The sequence below is a fragment of the Tursiops truncatus genome, chromosome 4 (assembly GCF_011762595.2).
Source record: "Tursiops truncatus isolate mTurTru1 chromosome 4, mTurTru1.mat.Y, whole genome shotgun sequence".
In the NCBI taxonomy this organism is placed as follows: Eukaryota; Metazoa; Chordata; class Mammalia; order Artiodactyla; family Delphinidae; genus Tursiops; species Tursiops truncatus.
Window position 1 is genome coordinate 12,161,309 of NC_047037.1, and position 23,495 is coordinate 12,184,803.

Consider the following 23,495-nt stretch of genomic DNA (forward strand, 5'->3'; position numbering starts at 1 on the left):
ACCTAAAATCTAAGCTCCTAGAAGACATGAATTGGGCTCTTGAGGTTTTTTTACATGCCCCATGGCAGCCAGTGTTGTCAGTGCCCATTAAATTCACGCATTATCAACTCAGTCATCCATCGATTGAATATTGTGTGCTCTACAACCTGATGCCCTGGACTTGGGACTAGGCACCGATGACATCAAGAATCAGGGGCCCAGGAAGGCCACTCTGGTGGTGGCAGTGGCAGCAAGATGGAGTTCCCGGGGCTGGTGATGCCAGCAGGGATGTTGTCCCTGTTCTGGTCCTCCTGAAATTCCTGGTGACTCTGTGACCCACCCACTAAGCTTGTAATAAATTCCTTCTGGGTTTCACTCAGCCAAGTCTTATTTTGTTGCTTGGAACCGAGAAACCTGGCAGACAACAGGAAGATAAGTACACATGTATTATGGTCTCTAGAGTGAGATAGCTTGTGTGGGCCTGGGGGAATCAGAGAAAAGTAAGACGTAGAAAAAACATCCAGAAGGAGGAAAAACATACAGATTCTTCTTTAGTAGAGACTCAGTCCATTTTAGATACAGCACATACCAGGATATGTTATCATAAGGCAGAATATTTTAAAATTAATGGAATCTACCTGGTACTTTCCCTACAAGGACCACACACTGTTCTACATCTCAGCCGACTGCGACTCCCTTCTGCAACTTTCATAGCAAATAGACCAGCCAAATGCCAAGCTCAGTCGATGTCACGTAATGAAGTGACGTCCTCCTGCCTGTGACTGTTGTCCACCAGCCCCACGCCTGCAATCTAGAACAGCATAGATCTCATGTTTACCTCTGAATACATCACAGCTCTTCAGATGTTTAAAGAATCTTTAGTTCAGTTAAGGTAGTAGTTATCAAACTTCAGTGTGTGGTGGAAACCTCCCCAGGACGTTGTTTACATGTGGATTCTGAGGCCAGAAAGTTTGACCCAGTAGGTCTCAGTTGGGACCTAGGAGCCCTGGGTGATTCTGCTATAAGTGGTTTGTGACTTCTATTTATTAAGCCCCCACTGTATGCCCAGTTTGGACCAGGGGCTGGAGTAAAGACAAATAGGAATATACATTTTTCCAAAGAAGATCCACAAATGGCCAATAAAGCACATGAAAAAATACTCGACATCATTATCCATCAAAGATATGCAAATCAAAACCACAATGAGAGATAACTTCATATCCACTAGGATGGCTAGAATAAAAGTGTCCATGAGGGTGTGGAGAAATTGTAAACCTCATACACAGCTGACAGGAATGTAAAATGGTGCAACCACTTTGCAAACCAATCTGCCCACTCCTCAAAATGTTAAACATAGAATTACCACATGACCCAGCAATTCTACTCCTAGAATACGTTTTCCAAAAGAAAAACATATCTCCACAGCAAAACTAGTACACGAATGTTTATAGCAGCATTATTCATAATAGCTAAAAAGTGGAAGTAATCTAAGTGTCCATCAACTGACAAATGGGTAAACAAAATGTGGTCTATCCATAGAATGGAAAACTACTCAGCCATAAAAAGGAATGAAGTACCAAAACAACATGGATGAACCTTGAAAATATTAGTGAGAGAAGCCAGTCACAAAATACCACATGTCGTATGATTCCATGTGTATGAAATGTCCAGAATAGGCAAATCCATATAGACAGAAATCACAGATCAGTGGTGGCCAGGAACCATGGGGCATGGGGATGGGAGTGACTGCTAATGGGTGAAGGGTTTCTTTGGGGATTGAATTAGTTTTCGAGGGCTGCTGTAACAATATATCACAGACTGGGTGGCTTAAACAATAGAAATGTATCTCTCACAGTTCTAGAGGCTGGAAGTCCAAGGTTGAGGTGCTACTGGGATTGGTTTCTTCTTAGACCTCCCTCCTTGGCTTGTAGATGGCAGCTTCCTCATCGTCTTCATGTGGACTTTCCTCTGCGTGCTACCGTAGCACGCCCCTGGTGTCTCTTTCTCTCTCCTTATAAGGACATTGGTCATATTGGATTAGGGCCCAACCCTAATGGCCTCATTTTAGCTTGATCATCTCTTTAAAGAACTTCTGAGATATTGGGAGTTGGGACTTCAACCTGTGAATTTTGGTGGAGGGGGGCACATAATTCAGTCCATAAGAGAGATGATGAAAGTGTTCTGAAACTACACAGTGATAGTTTCAAACCTCTGAGAGTATACTATAAACCAGTGAACTGTACACTTCAAAAGAATAGATTTTATGGTACCTGACTTATATCTCAATAAAGCTGTTAGGAAGGAAAAATAAAAGCCAAATTGGACACGGCTCTTGCCTTTAAAGAGCTTACAGACCAAGCAGGCCAACCAGGTTGTAAATAGGCACTTTCAACCCCTTGCAGGGCCTGCTAGACGCCAGTGCATTTACCCTATTTTTATAGGGTGGAGAAGACATTGCAGAAGGGCACGTAGGAGCCAAGTCTTACAGGACGAATATGAATCTGCCAGAAAAATGGTAAAGAGAGGGTGTCCCAGGCAAAGGAAATAGCATGGAACCCTGGCATATACAGGGACTGTATGATGTAGTTATCTTACTCTAATTTCTCAATATTATCAATATTTCAACTGCTGCTTGGAGGTTACATTAGTCCTGAAGTGGAAAGAGCCTTGGCCTTAAAGTCAAATTCCCCTCCATTCGTATCTCAGTCTCTCCACATAATTTGGACAGTAACCTAAACTCTCAGTTTTCTCATCTGTAAAATGGGGAAAGTAATAACTACTCTGTATGGTTATAAGTATTAAGCGAATGACACAGGAAATATCCCTAGCACATTCTCATAAGTTACTGCTCAAAATATATTAGCTCTGTTCCCTCTCATTCCTCTATTCCTTGGGTAACCTGATTTAAGAACCCTGAACATTGTAATTGTCATTCTTTGGTGACAATATACCCCTTGAAATGAGGTTCCCAGGTCTGAACACAAGGGGCTGGATGGAACCAAGTATATTGATGCTAAAACCTTTCATACATTTCAAAATGATCTTAGAGTCTCAGGACCTCTTTTAGCGGTCACATCATATTATGGTCTCGTATTGAACTTTGGGGGGCAACTACTCTCCTCCCCACACACTACCATCAGAATGTTTATAGATGAGATAGTCTACTCTTCAGCCACATTTCACTCATCTTTGATTTGCGGATTTGATTTTCCCACTGTGACTGGAGAACTTCAGGTTTAGCCTTGCAAGTCCAACCTGGGTGGTTTCCAGGTCATATTTCAGCTTCTTTCATCACTTTGGAAAACTGACTCAGCCTGTGTCTATTGATGATGCTGCCTGGCTTTGCGTCTTCTGCGAACTCGGTAAATATGTCTTTTGGGAATCTTCATCTTAGTCATTAGTAAAAGGTTGGTGAAGATATCATTAGGGATGGAACCGAGGGCATTACAAGAGGGCGTACCTGCAAAACGGCCTGAGACCCAAGACTCCACGATGTTTGGGTTGCTTGTTCAGCCGGCCATGGGTCCACATGGAGTCTGCATCTCTCCCATGTTAAAGGACGTCACAAGACTCTTCTCATTTACAGCTGTTAACATGACTTCATCAGATGGGCAGGAATCATGATATCCCATGACTAACTGCTTCTCTCTGATCTTCCAATCAAATAACCTTCTAACAGAAAGGAATTAGGTTAATTTAGTATGGCTTGTTCTCTGTAAGCCCACATGAGCCTCTGTTGAACACTGCTTCATGTTCTAAATGCTTACAAGCAGTCTGTTTGTCAGTTCTTCGACGTGGCCAGAGATTGGTGTCAGGCTTACTGCTCTACAATTTCTGAAAGACACTTTTCTTGAAAATCAGAACAGTACTTTTTTGGTAGGGGGAGGCAGGAGAGCACCTCTCCCTTTTTTCCTGATTATTCAGATTATCAACCTTGGTGCAGAGAATATATCTTCAAGTTGTGTTCTTGGCATGCAGCTCACCTGGGTCTGACTCCATAAACTCAGAAGGCAGGATCCCAGGGTGGTGAGGGGCCCAGAGTTCAGAATTGGGGGGGGTCTCAGTTTCATTATTACCAGGTGTGGTCACTCAATCAACTATGTGCCTTTAAGAGAGGGTCTTAGCCTGTCTGTATCTCAGTCTCTTCATTTCAAAAATGAGGATTGTAACAATCTCTTAGCACAGTGGCTGTGGTGCCAAGTAACTGCTCCTCATATGGCACCTGCTGCTGTCACAGTTAACACCAGTGTCACTGTTTTAGTGGCTGGATGTTTTCTCAGGATTGGCTCATATCTCGGTTTTGGTTCTGTTTTTAGGATATTCATTTCATCCCTTTAAGGTACATGACACTTTCTGATAGCTTGTTATGCTTTGTCTCTGCGCTCCCTCTGGATTGCAAAGCCTGCATGGACAGAGGCTGTGCCTTGGACAAGGAGAGTGTCTTGCACAGCTCAGGTGCTCTGTACACAGGTACCAAGTTTAGAGACTAGAATTGAGGTAAGCGTTGAGAAGGTTTCCTCATAAGTTCAACATCGAAGTGTTGTTGTAAGTTGAAATTCTGCTTCTGAATGAGCTCTATTTAAAAGAATTACTGATGTCTCCTTGGGGACACCTCCACTGCTATGTGACTAAAGTGAAAACTGCTTTATGTCACAAAGGATCCAGAGATTGAGATCCTCCCTTGTAATAGGCAAGACTTACGTCTACGACATAACCACCAATGACAGCAACAATAGTAATAGTAATAATCATCATCTTACATTCCAAGAAGTTGGGAATTGAATTTGAAGGTCAACCATAGCAACAAGTTTTGGCCAGTACATCTGTGTTCTTCTTTTCCTCATTCTTATTTCCACCTACCCTTGCTGGTCTCAGTTTTCTATTTTATTATATAAGTTATGTCAAATCCTCTGTGGAATGAGGCTGAGTACAAATCCATTCAAGTAGTAAACTATGCAGCAGGACATGTTCAGAGGGTCAGTGGGCAGCTGTACTTTATCACTTCTGGGAACAGAACAAGAGGTAACCCACACAAACCACATGTTTTAGGACGTGAGCCAAAAGTGTAAGGGTGATTTTCCTCATGGTGTTTTAACCCTGACTGGAGTTTCTGGGTCCTGTGGGTGTTGGCTGCAGAATGGTCTCAGGAGGGCCTGTGGTCGAGTCTCACAGTCTCTCTGGCTTCTAGTGGCCTTATCTAGAAAGTGAGGGGCTGGGCCAGCAGCAGGTCCCAAACCTTTGCTGCCAGAGGAGCTCTCATGTTTCCTGTAATGGGAGGGGCACACAGGCCCTCTAGCTTGGGCTGCTCTTCAAAGCCCCCTCCAAACCCCCAGCCTCTCGAGAGCGCTGGGGCCCTTCAGCATTCGCAGCGCCAGCAGCCCTCTGACCCCTCCCCACTCCCAAGCTCGCTATTCAAAGTGTGCTCCCTGGACTAAGCCGCTCAGGGTGCTGCCTGGGACCTAGTTAGAGATGTGTCTTGGGCCCACCCTGGACTGTATTGGGATAGATCCCTGTGATTTGTGTGCACAGCGCAATTTGAGAAGGACTGCTCTCACATGCTGTGTCCTCCTTTGAGGCTTCCTCAGATATCATACTTTATGAGTCTAACAGTTCTTTTTCCTTTCATTATATGAACATGAAAACACTTTGATTTATCCTCAAATAAGTTCCAGACTCTCCTGAAACAGTGCTGGTGGAAAACTGCGCTCAAGACTCTTTTGCAGTGTCCTTTGCTCAGCATGGTTTCCTGAGGAGCTGGCCTCCCTGCCGAGCTCCTGCGGACTCCTTGGGCAAGTGGGACAGCCCGGCACAGTCACCGCTGGGAGAAGCAGCAGCCGTGACGTTTGCAGAGCACTTGGCTTAGCCAGGCTCCCCTCAGCCTCCTGACTCTGGGAAGTAAAGCCTTGTGTGATCAGAGGCAGGCCAGCCCCGTGTCCCCCATCCCTTCCTCCCCTTACACAGCCCCCGGTGACTTTCTCGTGTGTGACAAATCATTGACTAAACCCGTAAGCTGTCATTCAGGGAAACTGGATCCTTCCTACTAGTAGAATTCTAATTTGAGCTCTGTCAGTAGGTTAAGCCCTGGCTTTCTGGTCATAAAAACAGATTTTTTTCAGCCTCAGCACAAGTCAGCAAAAACATAAGACCCAGAATCAGTTGCTTAAACCCTCTAATGGGAGTATGCTAATCCAGAGCTTTGATTCCCTCCCTTTCTATCTCAAAGTTAAATACAGTAACAACTGCTTTGTGCTATAGTTAAAGAGAGAGTTGTAGCTCAAATCCCTATGTTATAATTACTGTGATGATGAAATAGAGACTGAAATCTGGAAATACAAACCTTTTTCCATTTTGGCTGTCTTCATGTTAATTTGAGGCCAACCAACACCTGCTACAGATAAGATGGGGAGACTATTTCACTGAAACCCTAGATTGTTTTTTTGTTTTATTTTTGGAGCACCAACTTTCTTCTTGCCTGGATCTTAATTTAATTTTACTTTACACAGGGTTTATCCTTTGTTGGCTTTACCTAGTCAGGGAAATGGAGCTAATCAGTTTTTGTTGCTTCTTAAAACTCAATTTGTTCCCGTCTTGATTTCATGGTAGACTTTGCGTCACATCTGATTATCTCATTGCAATCCGCAATTCTAGGTTTTTTCTGTAATGTTCAAAATAAAAACATGACATGAATTATGTATGAGAATTTTGCATTTTGAATATTAATCTAACAGTAATTGTAAATTTGAAACATAGAACAGTCATAACAAGAGCTAACCTATTATCTATGGTAAATTATTCTTTCACATCCTTACTGACATTGTCATGCTCCTTAACTTCCTTGATGACACAAACAGGACCTTGGTTTGCTTTAAGCTCAGTACCTTTCAAAGTGTGATAGAGTGAATGAGTGATTGATTGCATTGAATCTTATGTTATCGATATTTTTGTTCTCAAGGCATGTTACTGCATTGTTAAACAATTTTGAATTAAGTGAGTTTTGCACAATTCAGCTTTTTGAAAACTGGCCCTCACACACACACAGTCACACCTGCAGGGTTGTGGTACCCAGGACAACCTCAGAAATGTAATCTAATGCTAGGAAAGGTAAGTCCTGGGAAACATTGTCTTCCCCTTCTGTGTGGTCTCGTTCCAAACCTCCAAATCTGGGGCTCTGTAACTGGCACAAACTCTTGATTATCGGTAATATTTTCCATAACACTCAAATGATAATTAATAAAAACAGACATAGCTTCACCAGTGCCTCATCAGGAGCAAGACCATTATTCTAGTCATTTCATTTTCTCTTCTTTGATGCTAAGGAGGGGATGAGTAGAGCAGGTGACAGCTGTTTTTGTTCTTTGAAAAATGGTTTGAAAAATGAGAAAGTTTTGGGTTGTCTTAGCTGCTAGACACTGCAGATCCTATACACAAATGAAAGAGGGGAAACTGTTAAACTTTGAGACGGACTTCTCTTCTTTGGAGTTGTGGTCTGTTTCCTCCTTCAAGAGGTGAATGGCGGCTCTGCTGTAACTTCTCTATGACCTTGGATACATTAATCAGTCTATAAAACTCTTAGAAGAAAACAGGCAGGACACTCTCTGACATAAATCTCAGCAATATATTTTTTGATCCACCTCCTAGAGTAATGAAAATAAAAACAAAAATAAACAAATGGGGTCTAATTAAACTTAAAAGCTTTTGCACAGCAAAGGAAAACATAAACAAAGTGAAAAAGACACCCCACAGAATGAGAGGAAATATTTGCAAACAAAGTGACCAACTCGGGATTAATCTCAAAAATATTCAAACAGCTCATGCAGCTATCTCAATATCAAAAAAACAAACAACCCACTCAAAAAATGGATGGAAGATCTAAATAGACATTTCACCAAAGAAGACATACAGATGGCCAAAAATCACATGAAAAGATGCTCAACATCACTAATTATTAGAGAAATGCAAATCAAAACTACAATGAGGTATCACCTCACATCGGTCAGAATGGCCATCATCAAAAAAAATCTACAAACAATAAATTCTGGAAAGGGTGTGGAGAAAAGGGAACCCTCCTACACTGTTGGTGAGAATGTAAATTGGTTCAATCATTATGGAGAACAGTATGGAGGTTCCTTAAAATCTAAATATAGAACTACCATAGATCTGGCAATCCCACTCCTGGGCATATATCCGGAGAAAACCATAATTCGAAACATGCACCCCAGTGTTCATTGCAGCAGTATTTACAATAGCCAAGACATGGAAGCAATCCAAATGTCCATCGACAAAGGAATGGATAAGAAGATGTGATACATATGTACAGTGGAATATTACTCAGCCATAAAAGAGAATGAAATAATGCCATTTGCAGCAACATGGATGGACCTAGAGATTGTCATACTGAGTGAAGTAAGTCAGAGAAAGACAAATACCATATGATATCGCTTATATGTGGAATCTAAAAAAAATAGTACAAGTGAACTTATCTACAAAACAGAAATAGAGTTACAGATGTAGAATACAAACTTATGGTTACAGGGGGTAAGTGGGGGAGGGATAAATTGGGAGATTGAGATTGACACGTACACACTACTATATATAAATTAGGTAGCTAATAAGGACCTACTGTCTAGCACAGGGAACTCTGCTCAATACTCTGTAATGACCTATATGGGAAAAGAATCTACAAAAGAGTGGATAGATGTATATGTATAACTGATTCACTTTACTGTACAACTGAAACTAGCACAAAATTGTAAATCAGCTATACTCCAATAAATTTTTTTTAAAAATGACAGCCAAAAAAAATTACTCAATCCTCAGGACCTTAATAGGTTGGGCTGCTTTGATGGATCTACTCTTGAGGGTCTTGTCTAGCTTTAAAATTCTATAAATACATAAAATCCATCCCAAGATTGGGGAAGAGGTCGAGTGAGGGGACAGGATCAGAAACTGGGCAGCTTTGTGCTTCTTATGGGACAGGTCATCCAGTGGGAGTTATCATCTCTGAGATGTTAAGAAACCTCTGAGCAGAACCATTTTCCAGGATGAAATATCTTTTTGCCATTTTTCTCTATCTATGCAAGTGTTACTGTCAGCTCCCATGGATAAGTCACTTCCAGATAAGGGCCATTCCAGCAAGGATGTTAGGAAGCAGTTTTTATAAACTTTCATTTTCTGATGGATGCCCAGCATGTAGGCTGATATGCTTCCATAAGGGGAAGAATCACACATAGGGATTGTGTCTCTCACCACCTGTACCACAGTGCTTGGTGGGGTGTTAATTTTGATCATGTAGTAGTCAATAAACATTGATGGTGCATCCACTGTGTGCTAAGACTTGTGCTAGACACCGAGGATACAGAAAGGAACAAAATGTAATTGCTCTCAGTCTGGGGATGGAGACCAAGAAATAACTATGAAAAGACATAATTGTCAGAGTTCCTATGGTGAAGGTAGTGAATGAACTGAATTTTGAACAGTGATGAGTGTGCAAGCTTGGTTCCATTCAGACATACTGCCAGGTGCTGGGAATCCCACAGTGAATGGACCGGGAGCTGGCTCTGGGTGGCTACAGGCCAGTACAGGACCTCCTATGTGAATAGACGTCACAGGGGGCAATGGGAGCCTGGAGGAGGGGCCCCTAGCCTATCCCTGAGAGGTCAAGAGAGACTACTCTTGGATGGAGGCTTCTTACAAGGCCGCATGTGAATAAACATCACCTCCAGTTCTTGGAACTTTGTTTTACCTTCTAAAAATTATAATGATCAACCTTGTGCCTCTAATACCTAATGACCTCATCTTTAATTTCTTAAGTTTGAAGCTTCAGACTATGTAAAACAAAGTAATTCCTTATATTAGCAATTTTTTCTATCTCCAGAGAATTATAGAAAAATGTATATTTATTATTATTTATTAAAGTATGTTTTCTTAATTGGGGGGGAGCAGGAGAGGAGAGAGAACAAATCTTTTAGAAATTATTTTTTTCTTGGTCATTTTCATCTCAGTATATATTTTTTTTAAAGAAAACATTTTTAATCTTACAGTACAGTACCTTGAAAAGTACAGTAGTACAGTACAACAGCTGGCATACGGGGGCTGGTATCAAGTGAGCAGGCAAGAAGAGTTACTGACTGGAGGAGAGAGGAGGGGTGGGAAGTATTTTTTTTATTTGTATGTTTTATCTTATTTTTGATTGCTGTATTATCTGTGCCCTTTACTTCCCTCTTTTCCTCGTTGTCCCTCATTTTAGAAACCTCCTGTTTGCTATCACAACTCCAATATCTCTATCCAAGGGAAGGAAGGGAACAGTGGTGGAATTTTAATCTTTCTGAATCTTGATACTTTTTGATAACTGCTAAAATTTTTGACACATGAGAATTTTGAATCAACGAATAAAATTGTTTTCAAATTATTTAAAGAAATCCCATGTTATCTTAGTTTCCAGATTCACTAACAGATAATTTCTAGTCCTTTATTCAAATAGTTTTTTCTCACTATACATCCATTTTTGTATAGTTCATTGTAGTTTACTTTGTCATAATTTTTTGAAGATTCGTATCAATGTCCAAGTAGAAAAGAACCAATTTATCTTTTCCAGTTTAAAATAGGAGACTTAGCACTTTCTAAGGAAATAAGACATAGCCCCTGTTCTCAAGGGGCTTATCTCTGTTCTAATCTTTATGTACTGCACAGCTAAACCTAACTCCCTTCCTTTGGCTTTTCACAGCCTGAAGCACGTACAAATGTGTGGAGTGTTCACCACATCCTCCACCTCTGCTTCTAATCTCTTCTTTAAAAACCTCCTCTTTCTTCCTGTAGCAAAGTGTTGGTATCAGGATATCTTTGGCCACCAAGATGGCTTAAACAATAAGAAAGATTCATCTCCCTAACAAAAAGTCCAGAGGGAGAGCAGATCCCCGTGATGAAGTCGTCAGGGGCCTTGGTGCCTTCCTTTCACCCAGCCTGTCGTCTCAGGACAGTTCCTTCAGGACGCCAGCTGGCTGCCGAGGTCAAAGGAGTCACAGGTGATGATAGCGTTGCAGAGATGGAGGAAGGGGACTCTCCTCCTATGCTTCCCTTTTTTTATCAGTGAGGAGCATCTTTCCTAGAAAACCATCACGAGCCCTCCCCACATCTCCCAGGCCAGAATTACACCACGTGTCTAGACTGATCACTGGCAAGGGGACTAGGATTACATGGTGGGCTTAGATCAGTTATGATTCACCCCAGGGGCTGGGGAGAGGGGGAGACAGCCACCCTCTCTTAAAATAATTAAGCCAAAATATTTAATGACTGTGCTCGTCTGTATAAATAAGAAAGACAGAACTGCCTGACCACTTGTCTGGAGGTGTGTGGGAGAAGGAGGGTGGGGGAAGAGCCCTCACTGGTTCTCAGGGGAGCTAGAGTTGGCTCCGTTACATCTCTGGTGGTAAAGAGAACTTTCCAAGGCTGTGGAAAGGAGCTCCAGGAAGGGAGCTCACCGTGAAGGGAACCCACTCATTTTTTTGGCTGAAAGGAGAGGAGAGTGCAATTTGTTCTCAGTGAGCTCTCAGGAGACAGTCCCAGCAGCTTTGGTAGAGGCTGTGACTTAGACACAGGGAGGAGATGGCTGCCTGGCCATGAAGGCACAGATACCCAGTCTGCCCTCTGTTACCGCCCCCGCCGACCAATTCACACTCACTCATGGATTCCTGGGCTCGGCTGTGGAGTCTCTGTTAAGCCCTGGGAGGAGAGCTTTGCACAGCAGAGCAGTTAGACACTTTGTGTCTTCTCTGTCACCTCCAGGGAGCCCCCCCCGGGAAAGGGCTGGTTGGGGTCCATCCTGAAGCCAGTTCTGTTCTTGCACTGACACCAGAGATTCCCTGCGGAGAACCTCCACTGAGCACCAGCACCGTGTCCAGCCTTGAGACGTGTGTTCAAGCCATTTCTGTTTTTTAAGTTTATACAGATGGGAAGAGTCATTGAATTCACATGATTATTAGATACTTTTTATTCAGGCAATATTTATCTTCAAAACTCCTGCTCCTGAAATTTCTGTTTACTCTTTTCTGTTCCTTAAAAATAAAAGGCAACCTGCCTAATTTGTTATGTTACCAGCATTGAAACACTGCATGGAACTTGTTACCACAAATGAAAATATAATCTAAACAGGAGCAGGAAAAACATATTTGCCAAACAAAAATGTCTGAAATACTTCTACTGTTATTTGTTCTTTGTTTTTTATCTGTATTATTATTATTAGTTATTTTTGCTTATTATTTGTACATAATACTCCCATATGCTGCTAATGTGTTTGTAAACGAAGTCTTGAGAAGCATAGGAGATGGAATTTATCTATAGGTTATAAGTGATTTGCAGTTTCACTATTCAGTGTTACAGACACTGTGTCTCAGAATCACTATATCCTAGCTATCTTCAGGAGTAAAGGTAAAATAGAGCAGAATTTAAAGTGGAGAAAAGTTGCCTTTATTTTCATCCCTGTGACAGATGGTGTTGGGGCCCCACCTATGTCCCCTGGCCAATTAGCATTTCCCGTACGTGGACCCAGCCTCCACCTGCGGCAGGGGCAGTTCTGCCTGAGGCCTCCCTGGCTGTCAGGGCCTCTGTGCTCCAGTGAGGCGGAGAGTGGGGGAGTTGATACTCCCAGGAGCAGCCTGAGTCAGTGGATGAGGGAGTCGGTCCCCGCCCCTCAGGCAGAGGAGCCCAGAGGTGTGTTCTATGCCTGCCCCTAGGGTTCCTCCACAGTTAAGCCCCAGTTGCCCACAGTGGTAACTGGCTTGATAACAGGCCCTTGAATGGCTCCCCTCCCTTCACCTCACTTTCCTACCCCTCTTCTTACTGCCCAAATTGATCACCTGCCTCAAATCCTGTCTCAGGGTTTGCTTCCTGGGGACCCCAAACTAAGGGAGTCCTCTAGAGCAGAGCATGCCTCGATACATTATCTTTTAAAATGTAGTTATATATAGCGCAAATGCTTTTTTCTGATGAAAAATTGGGATAGATAAATGGCGGAGGACGGGGGGGATGCGGGGGGTGGAAGGAAGGAAGGAGTGTTTTGTGAACCTGCCAGGTTTTTAGGTATTTTAAGAAATACCCCTCCCCGTAACATTTTCATTCTTCGTTCCATAATGTATACTGTGGTTGTGTGTGTGTCTGTGCACGATTTACTCTAAAGAAGGATATATAGATATTGGAATTCTCAAGCAGTTTTCTTTTTTTGAAGAGTCACCTGCTTATTAACTTTCGTAGCCTATTCAGGTAATGCAAATATAGCTGTCCCTCTACTGGCTATTGGTTTATACAGGGCAAATTGTAAAGAATGATAAATTCATTTCTTTTGTTACTTGGAATCCACCTGGGGAGAAGGCAATTCAGCTTACTACAAAGTAGTTTCTGTGTGCCAAAGTGAATGTCCTGGGGCTCTAGTCTATAGATTTTACGTTTTTTCTCTTCTCAAAGGAGAGTTAGGGGTCCTCACCCCATCCCCAGCTCTATTATTGCATTTATCGTGAAGTTGTTCAACTATTTTTGTACTTGTTGGCCTTCCCCATGAGACTGAGCTTTCTTGGAGGGCAGGAGTTTTATCTTTTTCATCTTTCTATCCCCAGAACATGATACTGTGTTTGGCATACCCAGGGCAGTCAGTAGATGGTGAAATAACAGAAATGTGGAACTTTCGATGTGAAGGTATTCAGCAGTGGCTGCCTGGCACCTTGTGTGGAGTCTGAAGTCAGGCTCAGCAGAAGGATTTTGGTCCTTAGTTGCTGGTGTCTGCCATGGGCACCTGAGTCTTGCTATCCCTGCACTGTATGGTGATGTCATCTGAGCTCCATCTGTGTCCAAAAACTGCAACATGCCTATGATCAGGGGTGGAGAGGAAAAGATCAGATGAATCAGTTTTTACCCTGAAACAAGCTGGGATCAGGGATTTAATTGTTAGAAACAAAGGCAGCTCATAGATTATGGCATATGATGATCCATAAAATAATATTATCCTTTTCTCTGGCCACAGACCTTAAAAATGTTTCTGAATTGCTGAAAGAAGGAAAAACAACTGAAATAAAAGAAAATCCCATCTGTTGTATACTCTCCACTAACACCTACAATGTTTTTTCAGCTACTCCTTTAGGTACCTTTAGTTCCCAGCTTTCCATCTTTTATTAATGTGCCACTTTTTGGGACAAATATCACTGCCATTTTTTCATGTCCCTTTACGTTTTAAAGTTATATGTCATATTAAAGGGGGTTAAGTTACTTTTAAAAGGATGTTTTTCCACTCTCATGATACTTCTACCCATAAAAGGCCCTAAATCCCTCAGAAGATCCTAAGTTTTAAGACTCAAATAAATGAATAAAAATTAACCTAAATGAGTCAAATCTTTGGAGGTTCAGTTTTCATTACCCCAAAGTGAGTGCTTCATGGGAACACCTCACAGTGCTCTGTGACGCATAATCGCGTGGGTCAGGGCTCTAGACGCAGATATGAGTAGCCGCCCTCTGCACGGTTGAGGCAGAAGGGGATTGATACTGAACACAGCTGCGGGAGGCTGCAGGGCAGGGGAGGCTAAATTTCCAGGAATGTCAGCCTGGAATTGGCCCACTGCCACTGCCCCCAGGCCCACGCTCTTTCTTAGGACACCTGTATGAGTGAAGGGAGGTCCTGTGCCTGCCCTGTCCCACCACACAGCTCACACCCAAGGCAAGGTCCCGGCTTGGTCCAGCTGACTGGCAGAACCTAGGTCCCACACTGGCACCCCAACTCAAGGCAGATGGGAGATGAGGAATTGTTGTTGTCTGTTTGTTTTTATCTAGGGAAGGCAGGACCCACAGCCCAGGGGTCTACTACAATGTAGGGAGGCTGTCTAAAGACACTGGGCAGCCACAAATGATAGATTTCTGCTATGATACTGTCTCATGAAAATAGCAGGCAAATTGTCTAAACTGGCCTCTGGTGTTAAAAAATTGTGTAGCAAAAAGATGTGAAGGAAGTACACAAAATTGTTACTGCTGATGATCTCTGTAGTGGATTGTGGACTATGTTTTGTTTTCAAATTTTTCTGTAACAACACTATATTTCCTTGTAAATTGGAAAAATAATGAGAGTTGACCATTTAAGAAAGGATTAGTTAAAATAATTGCAGCCTTTCTAGATAGATGAAAACTCTTACCTTGAAAGTCCTGAGCATATTTAATAATCTGTTAAACAGGTGAATATTGAATTTTTTAAAAAACAAAAAATATTACTGCCTTATTTAAGCTGCAGTTAAAATCTGTTTCCTGTGGATTTGCCCTCAGTGGGTACAGTAGCTGCTGATCAAATTAGAGAGTCACGGCAGCTTAAATCAGGAGGGCCTCAGACATCACTTACCCTAACTGTGTAGCACCCAGCTCGATTTGAAGTTTTAGAAAATACAAACATACACACATTTATGCACACTGATCTGCTTACTATCTGTCTTCCTCAGGAGACCCAAGGGCAGGGGTGACGAATTCTCAGAGCCCACTACACCACTACACACACAGCACTCCTCACTGAGATTCCAGAACTCTTAGGCCCCTTGGTTTACTTGCCCCTTGAAGACCTTTCTTTCACTCCTACCCCTTGCTGGACACAAGGAAATGTGAGGTTCCTGCTTTGGAAATATAGCAGGGCTTCTGCTCTGGGGCTCTTCTCCCCATCTGGGAGTTCTGTCCCCCAGGACACGGCCTGGGGGACATGAACTATTTTCAAGGGCTCAGCAGTGCCTAATGTTCTTGTCTCCCCTCCATCTGGTCCCGAGGGTCTCTCTCACGTCGGACAGGGAGGACACTCACGCCACTGGTCAGGTGCTCCTTCAGATCTTTTCTCTTTGGCCTTGGTTTCTCCTTTGGAAAATCAAAAGCCAGGGATTTTACTCATATTCTCTGTAGTTTGTGATGTCATCTTTTTCCTGAGGCAGCCTATGCTGCTTGTTCAATTTGAAATAAGTGAAAGACTACAGGGAAATTTGGGGAAAATAACCCTGAACTTCTCAAAGATATCATCTGCCCCATTTGTATGGAAGGTGGGCCAAATTTGAAGGGAATGAAATTAGCTATAGTTATCCCAAATTTCCAGTCACTCTCCAAAGTTTGTCAGTTCACTACTGATTCTAGAAAGAAACATGCCACTTGGGGAAGAGAACAGAAAGTTTGCAAAATGAGTGAGTCTGAAGGGGTGCCTGTTTTGCAGCTGCTAAAAAGTTTCTCCTGAACAGCTGAAGTTCTGATAAAATAAATATCTGTCCTGTTACTTAGGAGAGGGTGACAGGCTGAGTGTCACTGAGCCAGGGGCAAGCTTCCTTGACTTGGTCAGTTTCTGCACTCTGCTTGGCTGATAAGGCTCTCACACTATGTGACACGCAATGAGAGTTTCCTCTATCAGTTCTAGGTAAGGAAGGTGGAATATCTCCGCATCTGCCAGAGGTGAGTATATTAGATATCACCTGTCTTGATAGCCCTACCTTCATCTGCTAAGCTGTGGGCAAATGAGATTTTATGCCTTATCATCAGTCTGCCAGATGGGGCTCAGGTAACTCTATGTAAAATCCCATGCCCTGTTGCACAATAGTTGATGTTTGCAAGAAAAAATAAGTATCTTAAAACTTCCGATAGCATTTGTTCCTTCACAGCAAGAGAATATTGCAAGTTTGAGTGAGGCTTTATAGTGCCGTGCTATATAAATTAACCACTGTGACTTTTACAACTGCACGTTGGCTGGGGCGCAGTAAGTACTGGAAAAGTACCATGAATATGTCATTTGGCTTACGGCTTTATCATTTTTAGAAGTTACAGGAAAACAACCGCGTCTGTCATTTCAAGTTCCTTTATTATACCAAACAGTTTGAGATGCCACTCTTAATAACATGAGGTCATTTTTAACCAAATTCTTGCTAGAACAGTCTCTCTATAGAACACGTTACCAAGCAAGAATTTCTCCAGAATCCACTCCATTATCAAGTAGGGGCCTGGTAGGGCGTTCAAGACCTAACAAAACCAATGTGATGGCCCCTGTCCAGTGTTATTGGGGCTGGTCCTTAGTTACATAAGGGAACAATTTAAAAATGAAATGACATAACTAAAACGTTTATATCAACTTAAAACATATTGTTGTACATTTTCTCTCATTTTTGTTGTGCAGCCAACATCTGATGTCCTCTGATGAGAGGTCGCTTCATCTTTTTTGCATAAACTTACCCATGTTAAGTTGATTAAGTTTTCCAAGTTTACCTTCTTTAAAGTAGAATGAGAATTTAGCAATCTCAGTTCAGAATTCTAGATTTTTACATTTTTAAACCAACGTTTTAGAACTGTCTTATCAATTACTTCTTTAACAGCATTTTTTTTTTTTGCAACTTGTCATTATTAAGCTTTGTGGTAAGCATTTGACTTAGTTTTTCTAGCAGAGACAACACTCACTCATCCTTCATCAGTTTGTCATATTTAAGTCACAGATTTACAATACTGGGCACGAGTGGCATAAACAGGTTTGGGAATAGACGCTACGACTTGGGTAAACACCTTAACTGGAAGGTGGTCCAGAGAGCACCTGCTGGCCACCGCATCCCCAACACAAAGGTGGCCATTGGCATCTGTTAGAAAGGACTGCAGAGCTCTGGTTAATCTAGGATTTGGTTAAAGGGCCTTTAATTAAGAGAGCTCCTACTATAAATACATTTTCATTAATATGCATAGATAGTTACTCTTAAATAACATTACTGCAAAATGTCTTCTAGTACAGGTCCTGCAGAGCTTAATGAACAGCTAAGGCTCACTTATAATCAGTGGAATCTGTCTGCATACATAATTGGTGCTCTAAAGTGCTTCTCCCGGCAATCTGTTTACACTGTGGCACTGTAATTGGTTTGGTCATCAGTCTGTTTCTTTCTGTAGATGGGAAGAGATAATGTTTTCATCCACTCCTCATTAGTTACCACAATTTTTAAGTTAATAATTTGGAGATGTAATGAGCTCTTGTTCCATTTATACATGTTTGAATACCTCTGTCAATGTTTTTAGAGTTTTTTCTTTTCCTAAATACTGGTAGCAATAAAGTATGATATGCCAAGGATAATTTTAAAAAGAAAATAAGTAGATATTGATTCTGCTGATATTAAGTTGATAGATTTGGAAAATTTTAGAGCTGAGAGACAGAGAGAAGCATGTGTATTTATACACACATGCGGAGGCAAAGAGAGAGTCAGAGAGGAAAAGAGAGTCAAAAAGGATAAGACAGATGCAGAGAGACAGATTTTATAATTATATTATATTCACACACACACACACACACACACACACATATAGAGAGAGAGAGAGAGAGAGAGAGAGAGAGAGAGACAGAGAGATACCAAGATAGGAATAGTGAGAGAAATAGAAAAGCAGACAGAAACAGGAAAACAGATAAGTAGAGACAGAAAACACACAAGGAGACAGAAAAAGACAGAAACAGAGACACCTAGAGCCTGAGGAAGAGCCGCTTCAGCCACGCCACTCAAGATTAGCCCTGTCTCTGCCCCGTGTGACCAAACTAGGGCCGCAGGTGTGGAGGGCACTGCCAGGACAGAGGCAGACCCAGGGTGCCCAGGAGTCACCAGTGATAGCAGAACTCTGAGTAGGTCACAGCCTGGGCATTAATTAGATGGCCCTGCACCGCTGTTCACATCTATTAAACATGTTTTTGAGTTCTAAATGTATTAAAATTTTTTTTTTTTTGGCTGCAGAAAGGTCCTGAAGGAAATCTCTACTGGAGAACTCAATCCAAATGAGACTCTGCAGGCCACTTTGGAGGCCCAGCTCCTTTCCAAGCTGGACCATCTAGCCATCGTCAAGTTCCATGCAAGCTTTGTGAAGCAAGATGATTTCTGCATTTTCACAGAGTACTGTGAGGTGAGACTCTCCTTCACTTTTTGAAATCTTAATAAAAATATATTTCATAGGGCTTCCCTGGTGGCACAGTGGTTAAGAATCCGCCTGCCAAAGCAGGGGACATGGATTCGAGCCCTGGTCCGGGAAGATCCCACATGCCCCGGAGCAACTAAGCCCCTGCGCCACAACTACTGAGCCCGTGTGCCACAACTACTGAAGCCCGTGTGCCTAGAGCCTGTGCTCCACAACAAGAGAAGCCACTGTAATGAGAAGCCTGCGCACCGCAACCAAGTGTAGCCCCCACTCGCCGCAACTAGAGAAAGCCCGCATGCAGCAATGAAGACCCAATGCAGCCAAAGATAAATAAAATAAATAAATTAAAAAATATATATATATTTCATAGTAAAAAGCTGTCTGTAAAGAGACATCTCAGAAGTTTAACTAGCCAACCACAAGGTGAACTATAAATACCTGGGATGTTGTGTCTTGCTGCTAAGAGTGATCATGTCTATGTAATTGACAAACTTGTTTCTGATGAAGGGTTTCTCTTTCTTGGAAAACTCAGAGTGAATGTATTTTAGGGAGGAATTGATGCAGAAAAACAATCCAGCATATTTATTTTTGGTGTGTGTGTGTGTGGGGGGGGTGCATTCTCCAAGCCTCCGACAACGGTTCGATTATTAGATGGACATTTAAATGCCGTAACAGAGGCCTGGACAGAGGAAAGGGACACCTCCTGAGTCCTGGGTTCTAGCTCTGTGGTTCATTTTCCCCAATGGAAACTTGGAAATGGGAATATGGCTCATTTTACCCATGAAAATCCTTCATATTAACTGATTTATGATTTATGGCTTCAGGTATTTGCAGTTTTCCCTGCCATTCCATGTTCTCCCCAAGTGATAATAGCTGTGCATTTTACTGAGCCCGAGTGAACATGAAGCTGCTGAGAAAGGTGCCAGGTGGAGGGGGCTTGGGGCTGACAAGGTGCAGCATATGTGGGTCTGGGTGGTCACTCCTGAGAGGCTAGGGAGAGGGGAGTTACAGGGGTTGGGTCAGAAAGAGAATACCCAAACATGCCCTTGCTCAGACAGTATCTTCCAGAACATTCTGAGAGCTAGTGTTAGCCAAATGTACCTTGGGAGAACCTGGTTCTATTCATACTTTAGAATGTATTCAGTTCATCACCTGGGTGTTGCTGGGGCCCAAGAGAAATGATGCTGGGAAGAAAGAAGATGCTCTTTAGAGAGGGAGGCAGGCCTGTTTGGGTCAGAGGGTGCTGGGTGTCTGAGGTGCGGAAAAGAAGAGGAAGGAGGAGAAGCAAATCGGAAGGAGTAAAGATAGCAACAGAACCCAGCCTCGCTGTGCTTTATATGGTAGCTGATGTGTCATCCAAAATGAAACCAGTAGCGAAGTTAGAATATCTGAAAATTTGATATCATCCAGGTCTTGGCTGTTCCCCTTCGGGACGGTCTCCCTGGCACAGCCTTGCTGGGAGTTTCCCCATCCAGTCTTGCCCCTCCTCTGCTTGAAGGAGAAGCAGGGGAAGAAAAGAAAAAGAACCAGGACATTTGGGTGTTTACTTCTCCTTTATCCAACAGATTTTTAAGAAAATCAGTGAAATGATGAGGTGCGCAGAGCATGGGTAAGAACAGCTGCTCTGGCAAATATGTCACTGATCTATGCAAAACCCAGGGATTTACAAATATAGCTACACTATGATCCATCAGCTATAATTTAATCATTTTCTTCTTTTTGCCCCATTCAGTTAATAAACTATCTTATGTGGGGAGCAACTGACTCCTATTGCTTATGCCTATTACTGCTACCTCTGCTGCTGCTCTCGGCACACTGAATTTTCCAAAGAGACTCTCACGATCTTAAAATATTTTTCACTATAGTGAGGACTGTCCAGTGGAACTTTGTGTGATGATGGTAATACTCTATATTTGTGCTGTCCAATATGGTAGTTGCTAGTCACATACAGCCCTTTAGCACCTGATGAAATATGGCTAGTATGGTTGAGGAGCTGGATGTTAAACTTTATTTAATTTTAATTACTTTAAATGTAAATAACCATGTGTAGCTGGTGGCTACCATATTGAACAGAGCTAGATGATAAGCTATAACTTTCTCTCCTTATATTAATTTTTAATTATTAATTTTCATGTAATTTTAATCTACTAGAAAAGTTACAGAACACAGTGAACTCCCATATACACTTCACCCAGATTTACCAATTGTTATTTTTTCACATTTGCTTTATTATTCTATCCTTTCTATCTATCTATCTATCTATCTATCTATCTATCACCTATCTATCTATCATCTATCTATCTATTTTTTCCTGAACCACTTGAGAGTAAGTTGCAGACATGATGCCCCTTTGTCCTAAATCCTCCTATGAGTGTTTTCTAAGGCCAAGGACATTTCCTTAACATAACTACAGTAGGAAGATCAAAATCAGGAAATTAACATCGATGCAATGCTGGTATGTAATCCAGTGGTTGTCAGTGTGTGATCCCAGACCAGCAGCATCAGCATCATTTGGGATCTTTACTTAGAGATACAGATTGTTAGCTTCCACCACAGCCACAGCGAATTAGAAATTCTGGGGGTGGGATCTGGCTATCTGTGTTTTGACAAGCCCACCAGGTGAGGCTGAAGCACACTGCAGTTTGAGAACCACACATCTAATCCACAATTCACACTCAAATTGAGCCCATTTGTCCCAGTTATGTCTTTAGAAAGGACATTTCTATAAGAATGTGTTTTTCTCGCTTAGGATCCAATCCAGGATCATCTGCATTACTTTTTAAATGCTGGCGGTTTCCAAGGGCTGAGCTGCTCCTCCCACCCCGGGGCGTTGCCATGGTGACAGCCGCTGGCCGGGGAGCAGCTGCTGGGCTTCCCTGTTCCACCTGCTGAGCTGTCAGGACGCACTTCCCTGAGGAATGACGTGTGTGGGTCGCTAGTTTTCCTTGCTAACCGAGATATTTCTCATCTTCATGAGCTTAACTCACACAAACCTGGCATTATCCTCTTCTTATTGAGGTAAAATAATAATATTGGAAATGGCAGATGGCCAGACTTGCACCTCACAGAAAAATGTTTTCACCATTGAAATAGCTGGGTTTTTTGATCCCCAAGTTTCCTCTTCTGTAATTTAATTTGGAGCCTTGCAAGATTGAAATACACACATATAAATGCCTTCACGAGGCTGCTATGTCCACCACCCAACCCTTTGGACACATCACATCAGATTATGAGTGTAAAAAGCAAATTACCCCATTCTCACAACTTCTTGTCAAGATCTAACCAAATCTTTGATGGGGAATAGTACCCAAACTACCAAAGTGACAGAATGTTTCAGGTATTGGTGCCTTCCATTCTCCTCCAGCCAGGGAAATGGGGCAACTTGCTGTCCCCTGTCCCTCCTCCACAGTTTCCCACCTCTTCATCTGTGCCCTTTCAGAATGTCCTTCCTCCTGGCCCCATGTTTTCAGTTCCCACCCATCCTCCCAGGCCCGCTGAAATGTCACCCACTCTACAAAGATTCCTATAATCTCCTGGCTGGAAATCACTCCTCACCCGATCCCCGACTCTCATCGCATTTCAGCTTGGTGACACACAGCACATTATACATAGTATCATCCGTCTCAGATCAGACTCTCAGCGTGTGGGATTGATCTTTTTCTGATTCATTTTTGTATCGCATCATGAACCCATGTAATGAGCCACAAAAAATTAGTACTCAGGAAATTTCTTTCCTTTTGACGTATTCTTTACCACTTGCTTCCAGCTGCCTCTCACCTTATTTCTGTCAAAAGCCGGTGGTAAAATTTTGGATCCTTCTATCTGTCATATATGTTGAAAGCACTTTGTCAGAAAGCAGGGAAGGTTGGACTTGTCTGTTTCCTGCACTGTGATATTAACATAGCTAAATAAAAATTGTATCAATATAGTTGTAGTGCTTAACCTTGGCTGCACACTGGAATCACCTGAAAAGCTTTCAGAACTAATAAGGGCTGAGGCCCTCCTTCAGAAAGTCTGATTTAATTGGCCTGGGGAATGACCCAGGCATCAGGATTTTTGAAAGCTCTCCAGGTGATTCTAATGGGCAGCCAGGGAGGAGAACTGCAAAAAAAGGGGGAATGACCAGTGTGGAAACAGAAAAATACAGTCATAGAAGAAAACCATGTCAGTGTTTATGGAGCACTGAGCAAAGATGAGGCTCAGCTGAGGACAGGGGAGTCTGGCTGGCTCTGCTGGTGGGTGTGGTTTTCTGCTCAGGCCACCAGCTGGGTGCTGTTATTCATGAAAATTACCTGCCTTGTTCTCCGGGCTCCCTGAGCAACCTTCTATCCTGTTTCTCCTCAAACTTTCATGCCCTGATTTTAGCATTTTTTCAGTGGTAGTTGCCTTGAGCAGTTTTTACTGTGATATTTGCCTAATGGTGATTATGTATTTCCCTCATTCTTTCTACATTTATTAATTAGGGCTGTCCTGTTAGAAAGAGCTATTCCACTGTTCCTTCTCCTCCATTGATGTCTTTATTCAATTATTTATATCAGTATGGACTCAGGGATATTTATTTTATTCTATGGGTTATAGCCCAATGCTGTCATTATTAATTTTCT

The 23,495-nt window shown here is 42.4% G+C and overlaps 1 protein-coding gene across 1 annotated transcript in view; it reads left to right on the forward strand.

Moving 5' to 3' along the window:
* Positions 1-23,495, forward strand: part of NEK11 (NIMA related kinase 11) — a 108,312-nt gene that overhangs the window by 23,255 nt on the left and 61,562 nt on the right. Inside the window, 1 exon segment of the mRNA XM_033856316.2 lies at positions 18,714-18,886. Within this exon segment, the coding sequence (XP_033712207.1) occupies positions 18,714-18,886 (173 nt within the window).